Below are 13,334 nucleotides of genomic sequence, written 5' to 3' on the forward strand. Positions count from 1 at the left end.
TAAGAAAATAAAAGAAGACTTCGTCGACGTTCTCCAAATTTGAATACACTTCCAAATCAGACAATTGCTGAATTATTTCACATTCGAGATCCAGTTAAACACTTTGTCGTCGAATCTTATTATAGAAAACGTACGATTATTGTAAAAATTTAATTCATTATAAATTATATCTTGTTTCATACCGATAAGGTCACACACATTGTACATACATTGCCATCATGTTGCGGGATTAGTAGAGCCAGCTTTAGCCCCGACACTGACCTTGGGTTCGTAGCCTCCGATACTGTCTCCCCGTAGAAGTTCCTCTAACGATAAACAGCCACGGGCACTCTCTTGACGTTGGCGATGGAAAGTGCGAGCAGAATTTCTGAAGACTTCAACCAAGAAATATGTAACAGCATCGAAGACTACTTTCTTTTTCGAGACCTGTGTAAATTAATATTATAAACACAGCTTTAAAAAAAATTGAAAAAGTGCTCCAGTGCCTCAAACATTAGTGAATATTTAATTTCACCAAGCACCTTTAACAATAATAAAACACTTACTGTATTCTATTACAAATCTGAAATGTTTATCCTGAACTCGTTGTATAAGAATTTCTTCACTCGATTATTCGTGTATTAGTTTTTAACAATTTTATACTTTCCAAAAAATGTGAATTTATTCGATGTAACACTTAGGTAACTTATATTGATATCTATTTCTACTACTGTCTACTATAAATCTGACTACTGGAACAGCACAATTAGAACTAGTCCCACACGAGGGATCGGGTGAACTGCGAACGCAATCTGAAATATAATGATTATTGTAGACACGTTACGTAAGAATTTCTATCGATCTATTGATACGTTACACAATTTCATCCAACAGGCCCAAATTGTGTCGTGACATTCGATAGTTAACCGCGCAGTAATGAATTAAATATTTCAATGTTTTGCTACAGCAATATAAATTTTGTAACATGGAACGCTACGTTTAATTCCAGACTGTAGAGAACAAAATAAATATTCAGAATACCTAACTGTACAGAAAATTAATGTTTCTGACACTACGTAATACTAAGACTGTTGATACAACATTAGTACTATCAGTATCCAATATTATTAATATTTTACAATATTAACACTATTACCTCTCTTCACTAATTCAATATAATGACATATTATCTACCATATAATATTAATTCTACCAATACTATCTAAACACTTATACAGTCAATACTACCAGTAGCATACAATGTTAATTCTGCTAATACCATACAACACTAGTGCCACCAACACTGTACAACACCAATATCCCTAATGCTACACAATAGCTAAACTCTTTCAGCTAATTAAACGTTAACAGTGTGACGGTCCAGTTCTCGAGAAACATAATTGTCGAGTATCGGTATTACTGATAAAATTTGTGGCAGGCATGAATTAACGGACGCGTATACCGGTGGCGTGCCGAATCGTTTCGCGGTCTCGTATTCGCACGGAACACAATTCCTGCTGGCCGATGGAAAGTTGGCCTGCGTGTTGCTCGTACCATAGGAATTTAAACGGGGATATAGGTATAAGAACACGGAGACGGGGAGTCGTTCGCGGTAGTGTGAGGCATAAACGCGCCGGCACCACACCCAGCGTGACCACCATTGCGACACGGGACAAGGGACACGGCCATGCGCGTCGCGGTGATCGTGAGTACCCAAAAGTGTTGTTCTTTTTGCAAACCCATTAAAGACCTTCGTCTCGTAGCTTTTACTCCGTCCCGATCCAGCGGCATCCATCGTCACATCCTCCGAACTCTTAATATCTTCACCCCCAGCGTTCCAAAATATAAAACAATTAAAGACAAATATTAATCGGGTAAAATTCACGCTAGATTTTTAATAAAGTAGAATGTATAGATACTTTCAAAGGGTGGTCAATGAATTGGCAAAATGTGCGATATTCAATGGACCGTGGTAAAATTAAGAAATTTAATGCAAGATGGGGTAGGATTTTGCACGGCCAACGGTTTTGTTTCCAATGAACATTCAGTGATCCGGTTAATGTTCTTTCGACGGGGATAAGATATTAAAGGCTGGAAAAACAATCATGATGCATAATCTAGGATGTTTTGATAAACGCCGTCCTATGCTCTCTGAATATGCATATATCCGTCCAGTTTCGTCTCCTGTAAAGCTGAAAGTGATGCTCGCGTGAACACGAGGTTCGATGGTACTCCTCTTCTTAAAATTACGGGAAACGTATCTGATTGGAAACGCTTTACGAAATCGAGGAAAACTGAAAGTTTGATTAAAGTGTTCACCCAGATGCACTCTGTCTTCGCGGCGATCTTTAACTCCATATTCGGTCTCGTTTCGCTGCAGAGGGCGATCTTAAGTAATGGAGTCTTCGACGTATCTCATTCTTCGACGAAAAGGATAAAATTACTTTCGGTAGCGTTCATTAATCGAGATTGTTTCGGACGAAAATATTCATTGCATGATGCAATAGTAACGCGGTATTAGTGTGTACCTGCAAATTTTATAGAAATAAATATTAACGTTCGGGAAATTTTTACGCTCGTGTTTTATTATAACACGTTTGCATATAGAACGTTCGTGAAGAAAAAGAGGGAGAGAGGGTAAAAGGGGAGGGAGAAATAGTCTACTCGGAGAGACCAGGTTGAAAAACAAGTTGTTAGACAATATGTAAAAAGTGTATCGACTTACGTATATAGAGTTTCCTTTATACTTGACATTCCTTTCGATCAGCCCTCCCAGTATCTGCATGCATACATTTAACCAAGGATCTTTCTGTCTCAACTAGTTATGTATTTTATAATCGCTAAATATTATGTACAAATATTATATATACATACATACGTTTGATCGTTACTCTTAGTAAATTGAAATAAAAAATGAAAATTAAATATAACCTTCACTTGGCTAATTCAAATGATCATTTTTTACTTAATAAACAACATTATCTATTTTCTAAAGAATTCCAATCTAGAGAGCTGAACAAATTGTAAACCAGGTACTTGTTAATTCGACTTAACCTACCTGATTCAAACTTCGAGCGTTCTAATATTTACAAACATTCATTTGTCCGTACTTGGACGTAATTTGATATCGAGAATGATCCCTGTATGTAGGAATCCGAACTAAATAATACTCGTGGGAAACGATTTACAATTAACTGCCATCTAGCGGTATTTATCAGAAAACAAAGCATTTTTTAAAGATAGTATCTAAGGTTGGTGGTTTGGAACCCATCTAAAACTGTTAGTCCTCGGCTAATCGTCAATATTATTCCGATTAAGACCGAGCACGAGCACCGGAATTTAAAATACGGAACGTTGCAGCTCATGAAACTGGGCAGAAATAATTGTATCCGTAATGATGCAAAAGCGATAGTAAACTCGTACAAAATTATGCCAACGAATCTCACGTAGGCGTTTCCGCAACGTGCTCTTCATCGTAAGATTCCTTATACATAGAGAAAAAAACTAATTGTAAGAGAAAGAAAGTGAAAGTAGGAGGGAGTGAATGAAAGAGAGCGAGCAAGTAAGTGAAAGAGAACGAAAAAAACAGTGGGGGGTGGGAGAAATTGTAGCAAGATCTTGAACGCATTCTTAACGATGTTCGGGCACGAAGGACGAAAATTGGTACCTGCGCGGACAAACGATCGCGAGTGAAAGTGCCCCGTAAGAAAGTCGAATAGAGTTTTCGTCGTATTCCCTATAAATATCTACGCGTGCTTCGACTTGGAACGAAGTGCAAGCCCGTAAGAAACAAATCCGCGTCCGCTCGATTCACCCGTCTCTCCCCTCTCCGCGAGACTGGTGCATTCCTATGGACTACAGGAACTCTAGAGGAGGATATGGCGATCGCCGGCACTGGCTCGACTTCATCGCCGCGATTGCTACAATACAGGATGTTTCAAAACTATAGGAACACGCTCAACCGGTTAGCAGAACTCTTAAAATGTAGCAAACAAGTTTTAAGAAACATAGGTTGACAAATTAATCGTTTTTTAGATATTCAGCTTTTGCGTGAAGAGGGAAATATTATCAACTCACAAAATTAAATATTCCAAAACCTATTAACCCATTTATACTCGAACCTTTCTAAATTAGAAACATTTATAACTTAAATAAAAACTTCTATTTAAATGTTAACGTATGGTCAGGGTTAAAAGTTGCTCTATACTGGTAAAAATATATTTTCTTTAGATATCTATAAAAAAAAGTTTATTACTTTATTCTTCATTGTTACTTTTTTAAAGTTATATTTTGGATATGATCTATCTTTATTACAACCTTTTTCTTTCTTTTTATACATTCTGTTAACCAATTATGCCTGTAACCCTAATTTTGGAACTTCTTGTATATCCTTCCTTACACCTTTCAATTACACCTGCGTGGAATCGTTACAACATTTACGTTAACCTCAATAATAGGTTACATCGAAACTACGCCGTCTGCTGTTAACAAATACAGCGTGTTTCAAAATGGCCAATACAATTGGCGAGGAAATGATTTACGTTAAAAAGTAAATAAAGATGTGGAGTATAATTTTTACATCTGATGATCTCGTTTTCGAAAATAGTGATTTCGAAATGACTCGAGTGCATGCATGCTTTCCAGAAATTTGATTTAACGGATTTCACTATAGATGTCTCCCTGGAATTTACCAAGTCAAGTGTGCGCACAGTCTCGTTTACATTTAAAACTTATTTTCTTGAAAACGAAAAGTCGTAAGAAGAAATTACATTCTACGTTTTCGATTTATTTAAAAATTTTGAATCTTACCGACAATTCAACGGGACAAATATGTTTGGAACGGCATTATTACCTGTCGAACACGATGGTTTCCTGATCTCGTCGCGTATTTATTTTACGTTAGATAATTCGATCTGAACTCTCGCGCGACAAGTTGTTACGCTAATCGTAATAATATTACCGGTATTTCATATTCTTATATAATGAAAATTATACAACGAGCCTCACGGGTATAACCGTAACACAACCGTAACGTTTCCAAGAGGTTAAAAGTAATACTTTCGAGCTATCGAATTTGTCGTTCATTCGGCGCGATCGTAATTCGATTGTTCGTATTTCTTGTTTGTATTCGTTCAATCTCGTTATAACAGGTTTTGCACGGGAGACTGGTTCTCCCGTATCAACGTGGTACCGGTTCAACATTCTGGTTTACAGATTTCTGTGCGAGCGTATGCACGTACACAGATAATTAGCTTGCATCCCGTGACACGTAGCCGCGTTGCGTGTGCGCGTAAATTTCGTCGAATACTGGAGAAAAGAGAAAGCGATTCGATTTCGATACTTCGAGCCGCGTAGTATCTGCGTTATGCTGCACGCGTCGCTACGGTTGTACGTATGCACGTACTTACGTTGCGCGTAATAACAAACAGTTGACATTTAAACGATAACAACATGAGAGAAAGAACTCGTTAAGAACGAACGAGAAAATAACTGTAAGGACGTTCACGTCCGCGCAGTTATACGCGGAGTACCGTTTACTTTCTCGGCTGTCAATGAGCGGATAACTCTAGCTAAATATTCATAGAAAATGCTACTGTAATGTCATTAAGCATTGAGCCTGATCGATGCAAACGCGATGTATTAATAATACAATCGTTTTATCATTCTTGGAAAACTAACAGGAAATTGCGACTGGTGTTTACAATCCGCAGAAACCGAAAGTAAAATTTCTACACCTAAAAACAATTACTCGAGCGTAAAAATGAAAGTAAAATATTCTGTTGCAGTTGTTGGTGTGCGTCACTGCGTTGGTTTCGGCCCAGTTTCAGCCAGACGTAGACGGTGGTTTATCACCGAAAGGATTACCAATCCCTCTACGATCGGCACGTTTCCAAAGGTTACCAGCTGGTCGACCAGCGATCCCAACGCAAGCTGCACTTGCTAATCAACGAATACGTCGTCCAATTTCATTCAGGTACTATGGACTGAGACTAACAACTCATTAAACGTAATGGCGGATCAAATGATATGTACATAATGGTATCGATAACACGTGCCAGAGATAATCGACATATTGGTGCCTTTAAAGTGTTGGATACCTTAGATTCCCAATCTTTAATTAGTTCAATGTACTTAATATTGTAAACATGACCTAAAAACCAACCATTTCTACTGCATTAGGGATAATTGATATGTTGGAGTCTTTTTGTAAAAAATTTTGAATATCCAATCTTTGATTATTTTATTGTACTTGTAATTGACTAATATTCTAGTACCTTTAAGGTGTGGAATTCCTTAAACCGCCACATTCCTAATTAATTTTACTGTACTGAATATTGCGATGAACTATTTTTTACATTACTTATTCATGTATTTTCTTCTATAAAATTAGACCGAAAGGTGTCGATGATGGGCTTGGAACAGGCCCAGGATCGTTCTCACCGATCAAACCGCTTCGACCGAACTTACCCACCGGATCAGGATCACTGTTGCCTCACCAGGTTAAACCGGTGAACGAGGAACCGGAAGAAGAGATACGGAGTCGCGAACCGTCGCGAGATCACGACAGTCAAGACGAGGACTCAGAGCTAGGCGATGAACAATTAGACAGTCAAGAAGACAGCGAAGAAAATATACCACGCCCCGTGTCAAATCTTGGTACACCGGGCTCATTATCGAGAACCTCGACTCTAGGCGGTTCAGGTCAACCGGTTCCGGGACAGTATCGTCCTCTTCAACAAATACCGATACCAACTGGTAGGGGAGGAGCTGGGATACTAACGACACCGTCGCCGCCACCGGTTCAGTACCGTCAGTCGCCAAAACCGAATAAACCAAGGAAACCAATAGAGGAGTCCTTCAGACAATCAGTGAAGACACCTCCAAAACCCGTGAAACCGCCTCAACTTTATGACAGTCGTGGAAAAAAACCAGTTGCACAGGTCAGTCTGAATCTGTCTTTACAGATAAAGAAGAAAATGCTTCACGTTAACCCTCTGTTGATAGGGTAGGATGAAAATGGTACATCTTGTCTCTAAATATTAAATTTGAAAGATATTGTTAAAGCAGGAAGCGATATTCTGTTGTTATTTATGTCATTCGGTTACATTAGTTGTCTATAAGTGAAACATGGAACTTGTAACAGTTGCATAATACCACGAGAGAGAGAGTTGATGTAATATGTAACGTGTATATGGAAGTAACAGTGTTAGATAAAAAGAAAAAGTTTACCGAACAATTCACACGAAGCAAATGAATTATTTTCGTTTTCGAAAAATATAAACTGCTCGCATTTAAATATATCGTTTTGTAACACAGATCATCAGGCGATATCGTAATGATAATCCGGACGGCTCGATCACTTGGGGTTTTGAGAACGACGATGGATCATACAAAGAAGAAATAATTGGTATTGATTGCATAACCAGAGGCAAATACGGATATATCGATCCAGACGGTATTCGTCGGGAATACACCTATGAAACGGGAATCAGATGTGATGAAGAACAACGAGAAGACGAAGAGAATGGGTTTGTAGATTATCAAGAGAACAAATTAGTTCTTCCAGATGGCAAGACTATAGACCTTTCTAACATGGGTAAAAAGCAATCTCGCAGACCTCGTTTTAGCAACAGAAATTAATAAAAATTCTATATTAAAATTTTCATTAATTAGTATGTAAAGATGATAAAAACTTGACAAATAATGAACAATGATAAATGAAAAAAAATATTCAAAACTAGTTTTTTCTTAATCTCATGATCTTAATCTCATCCTCATTTCTTAATATTTAATTATGCTACAATTCCAATAATATTAAAAAAAATTACAACTTTTGTGTAAAAAATCATGTAACACAAAATAATGATTTATATTACTAATAGTCAGAAGAGCTTATAGATTTTCATTACTTTATTTTTCAAGAAGTTTAGGAAGAAGATAACATCGAGAAAATAATATTTAATGGTTTATTTCGTTAAGTAGTGATTTAGTAATGTGAGTTTTATCGTGACGATTGTCGTCATATTTGTATTCATGATGTTTGAAATTTGTCACTAGATTATTTAGTATGTATATCCATATCGTGTACATATGATTGTAGGTACCTGTACGGAATTGATCGAATAAAAATAACAAAACATACGTAATATGTTGCGTAATATCATGGTAATTGATAAATTATAACAAATTATCCTTATTGCTAACTTCTAGTACTACGTATAATACATACAATAACGACATAATTCGAACAACTTACATGTAGCAAAAATACATTCAAAAACAATAATCTGATTTATTATAATTACATGTTTCATAATTCTCCATTTCTCTATTCACTGCAAATAATCACAAATAAATTGAGATAATTGTCCGCCCAGATGTCATACATACATAATTAAGAATGCGACACAAAGCAATCGTCTTATAAAATTAAATACAAAATGAGTACAAATATCAAGGATCAGCGGTTTATAACATAAACACAATACTGATTAAACATATATTTCTTGTACATGTATACAAATATATGCATATGTATATACTTCCTGTCCAAAAATATTATTTCAATATCAACAAACATTACAAACTCATAACATAATGTACAACTATATACGATTAATTAAGTATATATACATACATTACTATACTATATATATATATATATATATATAGTATATATATATATATATAAATATATTCAAAAATATGCGTATATTATATGTATATCGTTTCTTTATAGTACAAAGATATGAAATTATTAAATATTGTGTTTAAGTGAAATGACAGATATGTATGTTTACGAATACATACGTGCATGGATAAAAATAACAAAATTTCATTATGAAATTGATAAATCTGTTGTGCCCTATTCTTATATAGTGTGTTACGTTCGAGCGATACAACCAGGAACGTACGAAATCATGCGTAAGATTTAACGGAATACATCCAATTCATAAAAGCAACAATATGTCTTCCACAATGTGGTCCATATAACTATTTTGTATTTGAATGTTAATACGCAGGATTCGTGACTGTGGAGACGTGTTCGGGTGAATGGTGGCCCTGCGCTAAGGCACCGCTCTTCACTCCTTGAAACTTTAGCCACGCGTCGTAACCATAAGCTATCATAGCGCAGAATCCAAAGAACTACAAAAAAAATGATGTATACATACATATATTGGAAAAGTAAAAGTATACGATACGTCTTTCATTTTAAGCAAAAATTAATATTTGTAAGTGGCTAGTAGTTTTGGAATATTAAACTTAAAACTTAATTAGATTATTATTTTTTAAACAATATACATCAGGAGAAAGAACCTATTGACAACCTAAATAAAATCATTTTAATGAATATTTTTCAAATAGTAGAATTTTGAAGAGGAAATTTGTTGCTAACTAAAATATACATTTTTTAAATATTTAATTTTTAGCATCAGTGCCTATAACACAATTGGTAGAACAGTCGTCCAATAAACAAAACATTCTAGTTTCGAATTTCGGTTCTGCAACCTAATAAACCAAATCTCATTCTCTCTAAGGATTAATGTCGGACGAAACTTACTGCACCGACTCCAAAAGCTTCTACATACTTAGCGTAATCTGCTGCAAGTGCAGCGGCCAGCAAATAAAATACCGTCCAAATTGAGCAAAATATAAATTCCTGCAAATAAAAATACAAATGTTAGTATTTATCAAAGTTCTTATACAATACATTTCTATGAAATATTTAAAAAAAAAAACATAACACAACTATTAAAGGTATATCATATTAGCGTGATTAAAACAGATTTTCGACTTGATACATAGCATGTTATAACACGGAATGTTCTCCGAGTAAAATCGATATTTTACTGTGTGTAAAAGTAACTCAAATATATTTAACTTCATCAACAAGTTTTTATTCAAGGACTATCACTGTATCCTCAAAACAATCAATGTCGTATGTAAAAATTAATAATTTTTATTTCAACTCACAAGCTTCAGCCAAGGAATTTTCGAGAACTTTTCAACGATATGGAAGAGATAAAAAACGAGTAATATTCCTGTGAACCAAAAGCCGCCCATAGCTACTGTATTGAACCATCCTCCGCGACTTGTATTACTATGACCCGATACTGTGATGCATATAAATACCAAAAGATTGAAAGCCTGCAAAAATACAAATTACAATTAACATTAATCGTAAAAATGTGATTTTCTAATATTAAAATAAAACTGACAACAATACGGTACTATAACTCACTTCGATTTACGTTTTGTACTTATGAGTATATAAATATAATACGAATACAGAATGATCCATCAAAAACAGAACACCCAATTATCTCCGTTATCAAACACTCTCTGTTTGATAGACAAAGGCGTGTGCCTGTAAATTTGCGCGAAAAGGCAAGAGATAAAGCGGTGGGGGTAACCAAACAGTACAGTGGGGATGAATAGCCCCTTCAATAGCCTTGAATGATCAATTTATATTGTTTGAACCGAAGTCACGCCAAACTCTCCTATTATCTATTGTAATTGTTTTTGCAATTATTTTCATCTAATTTTTCGTTACTGTATAATCACGTAACAGTGTTAGCAATGCATTAATTATTCGAAAACTTCGAAAAAAGTATTACAATAAAACTATACAATATATAGCGTGCTTGAATATGTTTTATGATACCCTATCTATATTTTTTTTTAAATTAAAAAAATCCGAACTTCTCAAAAATTGACATCTTCGAAAAAAAGTAATTTTCATCGTATAAATGATATTCTTTATTGTTACAACGTTTTTATGAATCAAATATCTCTTTCCTCGTGCTTTTTTTCAACTCACCCAGTATATCAGTATTATTCACTGTACGGAAGGCCCTTACGCTAAGACCCTTTGATGACCTCTACGTGCCGTATTGTATTCGAATAGGGCGGGCACGCACAACGCGACGTAAGCCAGCATTCCTGTAGAATCTATGAGATAGAATAGAGAGAGAGAGTGGGGGCTGGTCTACAAGTTTTGAAGCTTATATTCGCCAACACTACTCTAAATTAATGATGTTCGACTGTCCTGAAGAATAACTTCTAGAAACAATAATATTCGGACCTTATTCGTGCTAAGAAATTATTCAAATTTCGTTCTAATCAATTACTCGTATTTTTAACGACGATAAAACCAATTAGGTATTCTGTTCCTGACGAATCATTCTATATATGGAGGACGATAACTAAGCGATAATAAACGCTAATTTCATTAATATTATTGACTAAGTATATACGAGGTGTAGTTTTAGTAACTATTCATGCGCAATTTACATAAATCACAGGATACAATCTGAACCTGATAATATATCTATAGACATAGAACAAAACAGTAACGCATCTAGACTAACTTACCACTTGAGCAATTTTAAGAATACCAGGCACTGTCCTCATGTAAGATGGATCGAATCGAATATTCGGTTGTGTGGTAGTGGTCGTTGTTGTCACTGTTGTAGTAGTATGCTGTCCCGGAAATCCTTGGTCCATCGTCTTTAGTCACTCTAAAATGTGTCCCGCCATAATTATGCCATTTAATAATTTCGTTAAATAGTATATTTAAATTTACTTCATTTTTACTTAATCGAATTTCGAAAAATTAAATGTTTGAAGGTTACATTTTGTAAATGTTATTGAAAAATGTTTAAAAATGTAACATTTTGAAACATTAGAATCTAACGAAAATTCAATTTTCAAAAAAGTACAAAAAGTAATATTATATTTTTCAATAAATAAAAATAAAACGTTTGTTTTTGAACACGATTCAATAAAATATAGTCGAAATATTATTCTTACTTCAATTATATTTTATAAATGGATCAATCAAAATAAAAAATGTGAAAGAAATAGACATGTACCATTTCTCTTTTTGTAATAACATTGATCTTTTTATTTGTAGTTCGTTTACATGGCACGCACAGAGAAACTTTCACTCCAAAGTATATTGCTTCAAAATTTAAGTAATCCTTAATAATCTAAATTACTTTACATTAAATTTTGATAAAATGTTTGTCATCGAACTAGTATCGTTCAAATTTGTTGCGGTATAAAAGACGTTAATCAGTCTCATTTAAATAAAAAAGTTAACCTCGAATATCAAATGTCTATTTTTTTTATCTTTATCGAATAATTCGATTGACCGATTTAAAGAGTATATCTTATGACAGTTATACAAACGATCGTCCTTCGACGAATGAATAAAAAAACCATGATCGAAAGTTATAAAGGAAGGAAAGAGAAAAATGCCCGCCGGATCGATTACAAGCTATCGTACAGACGTAAAAGGCGTATACACGTTGCGTTTCAGATAGAATTAGTGATCACGTTGTATTTGATCCTGTATTGAGATCATTACTACTCAACGAAATTATGTCATATTCCGGCAACATACTAAAAGAATTACTTAATGTTATAGTGTGAAGTCATCTCGCCTGAAAATAACGAATGACAAGCTTTCTATCTTGTGAACAATGAGTAGTAATACACGTAATGCACGAGAGTATGAATTGTGTGCATGTACTTGTGAATATATCACTATATATTTACGCATGTGGGCGGTGGATTCGATTGTGTGACACGTTATCGCAATATAACATTTAGAAGTGACTGTAAATGCTATGAATGCATAAATCGTGAAATGTAAATATTTGCAAATATATTTCCACACGAAAATGATGTTTCAAGGATGAAAAAATTATTGTAATATGCTTTTCAGGCAGCGAATCTGTAGTGTAGTAAATATCGGAGAAAAGCATTTTTTTACAAATTATTGCAATAATTTTTGTTTCTTCCACGTGTTTCCATCAACAACGAGTTACGACAGAAATAATCGTGACCTGTAGCCGCTACAGGTTCTGCCGCTCTGTAAGTACGTTAAGCACGAAATAGCGGGAAAAAGAGTTACTTAGCATTCTCAGAGTGTAATTAAAATACTGTTATCGTCACTTTGTTTGTTATTTCACATACATGACCGCTGTGTGAACTTTTTACTTACTTCGACGAGACTTTACGATGGAATGCCGAGACATTGTTTATGTGTATGATGCATAACATACCTGACTTGACAGACTGATCTACACAATCAATTATTTCCAAATTCTGTCTATTTCTCGAACACAAACAGGATTTTCTATCCTTATAACACTCGGAAGCAAAAATCTTGAACTTCTTCCTTTCACCAAAGCAGAACGCATGAATATAAATAGTGAAAATAACACTGAACAGTTTCGAAACAAACTACACTATTACAAATGGATCTATGAAACTGGTAAGTACGTTACAAACTATACGCTTGAGCCCCACTTCGGTATCCATTGGCAGTTCTCTCTAGCGGCTCA

The 13,334-nt window shown here is 34.8% G+C and overlaps 2 protein-coding genes across 2 annotated transcripts; one reads left to right on the forward strand and one right to left on the reverse strand.

Annotated features, from left to right (window-relative positions):
• Positions 1-1,503: 1,503 nt before the first annotated feature.
• LOC143149181 (uncharacterized) lies at positions 1,504-7,722 on the forward strand. Its single transcript, XM_076316344.1, is given in 5 exon segments — positions 1,504-1,652; positions 1,654-1,684; positions 5,766-5,953; positions 6,371-6,920; positions 7,297-7,722. Coding segments are annotated over 5 exon segments (1,242 nt in total). The 3' UTR covers positions 7,621-7,722.
• Positions 7,723-8,692: 970 nt separating this feature from the next.
• Positions 8,693-13,269, reverse strand: LOC143149042 (CKLF-like MARVEL transmembrane domain-containing protein 4). The gene is made up of 5 exons (XM_076316043.1): positions 13,053-13,269; positions 11,356-11,501; positions 9,955-10,128; positions 9,542-9,640; positions 8,693-9,126 (listed from the first exon to the last, which is right to left on the reverse strand). The coding sequence occupies exons 2-5, from the start codon at positions 11,485-11,487 to the stop codon at positions 8,992-8,994; spliced, it is 540 nt and encodes a 179-aa protein (XP_076172158.1). The 5' UTR covers positions 11,488-11,501; positions 13,053-13,269; the 3' UTR covers positions 8,693-8,991.
• Positions 13,270-13,334: the final 65 nt, after the last annotated feature.

Source organism: Ptiloglossa arizonensis, chromosome 7 (genome assembly GCF_051014685.1).
Source record: "Ptiloglossa arizonensis isolate GNS036 chromosome 7, iyPtiAriz1_principal, whole genome shotgun sequence".
NCBI classification, from domain to species: domain Eukaryota; kingdom Metazoa; phylum Arthropoda; class Insecta; order Hymenoptera; family Colletidae; genus Ptiloglossa; species Ptiloglossa arizonensis.

Excerpts from the sequence above, each read along its gene's own strand:
- LOC143149042 (XM_076316043.1), bottom strand. The coding sequence starts at position 11,487 with ATGGACCAAGGATTTCCGGGACAGCATACTACTACAACAGTGACAACA. Across the intron at positions 10,129-11,355 it reads TTCTTAAAATTGCTCAAGTG|GCTTTCAATCTTTTGGTATT; the intron begins GTAAGTTAGTCT and ends GTATTTTTGCAG. Across the intron at positions 9,127-9,541 it reads AAGCTTTTGGAGTCGGTGCA|TTCTTTGGATTCTGCGCTAT; the intron begins GTAAGTTTCGTC and ends TTTTTTTTGTAG.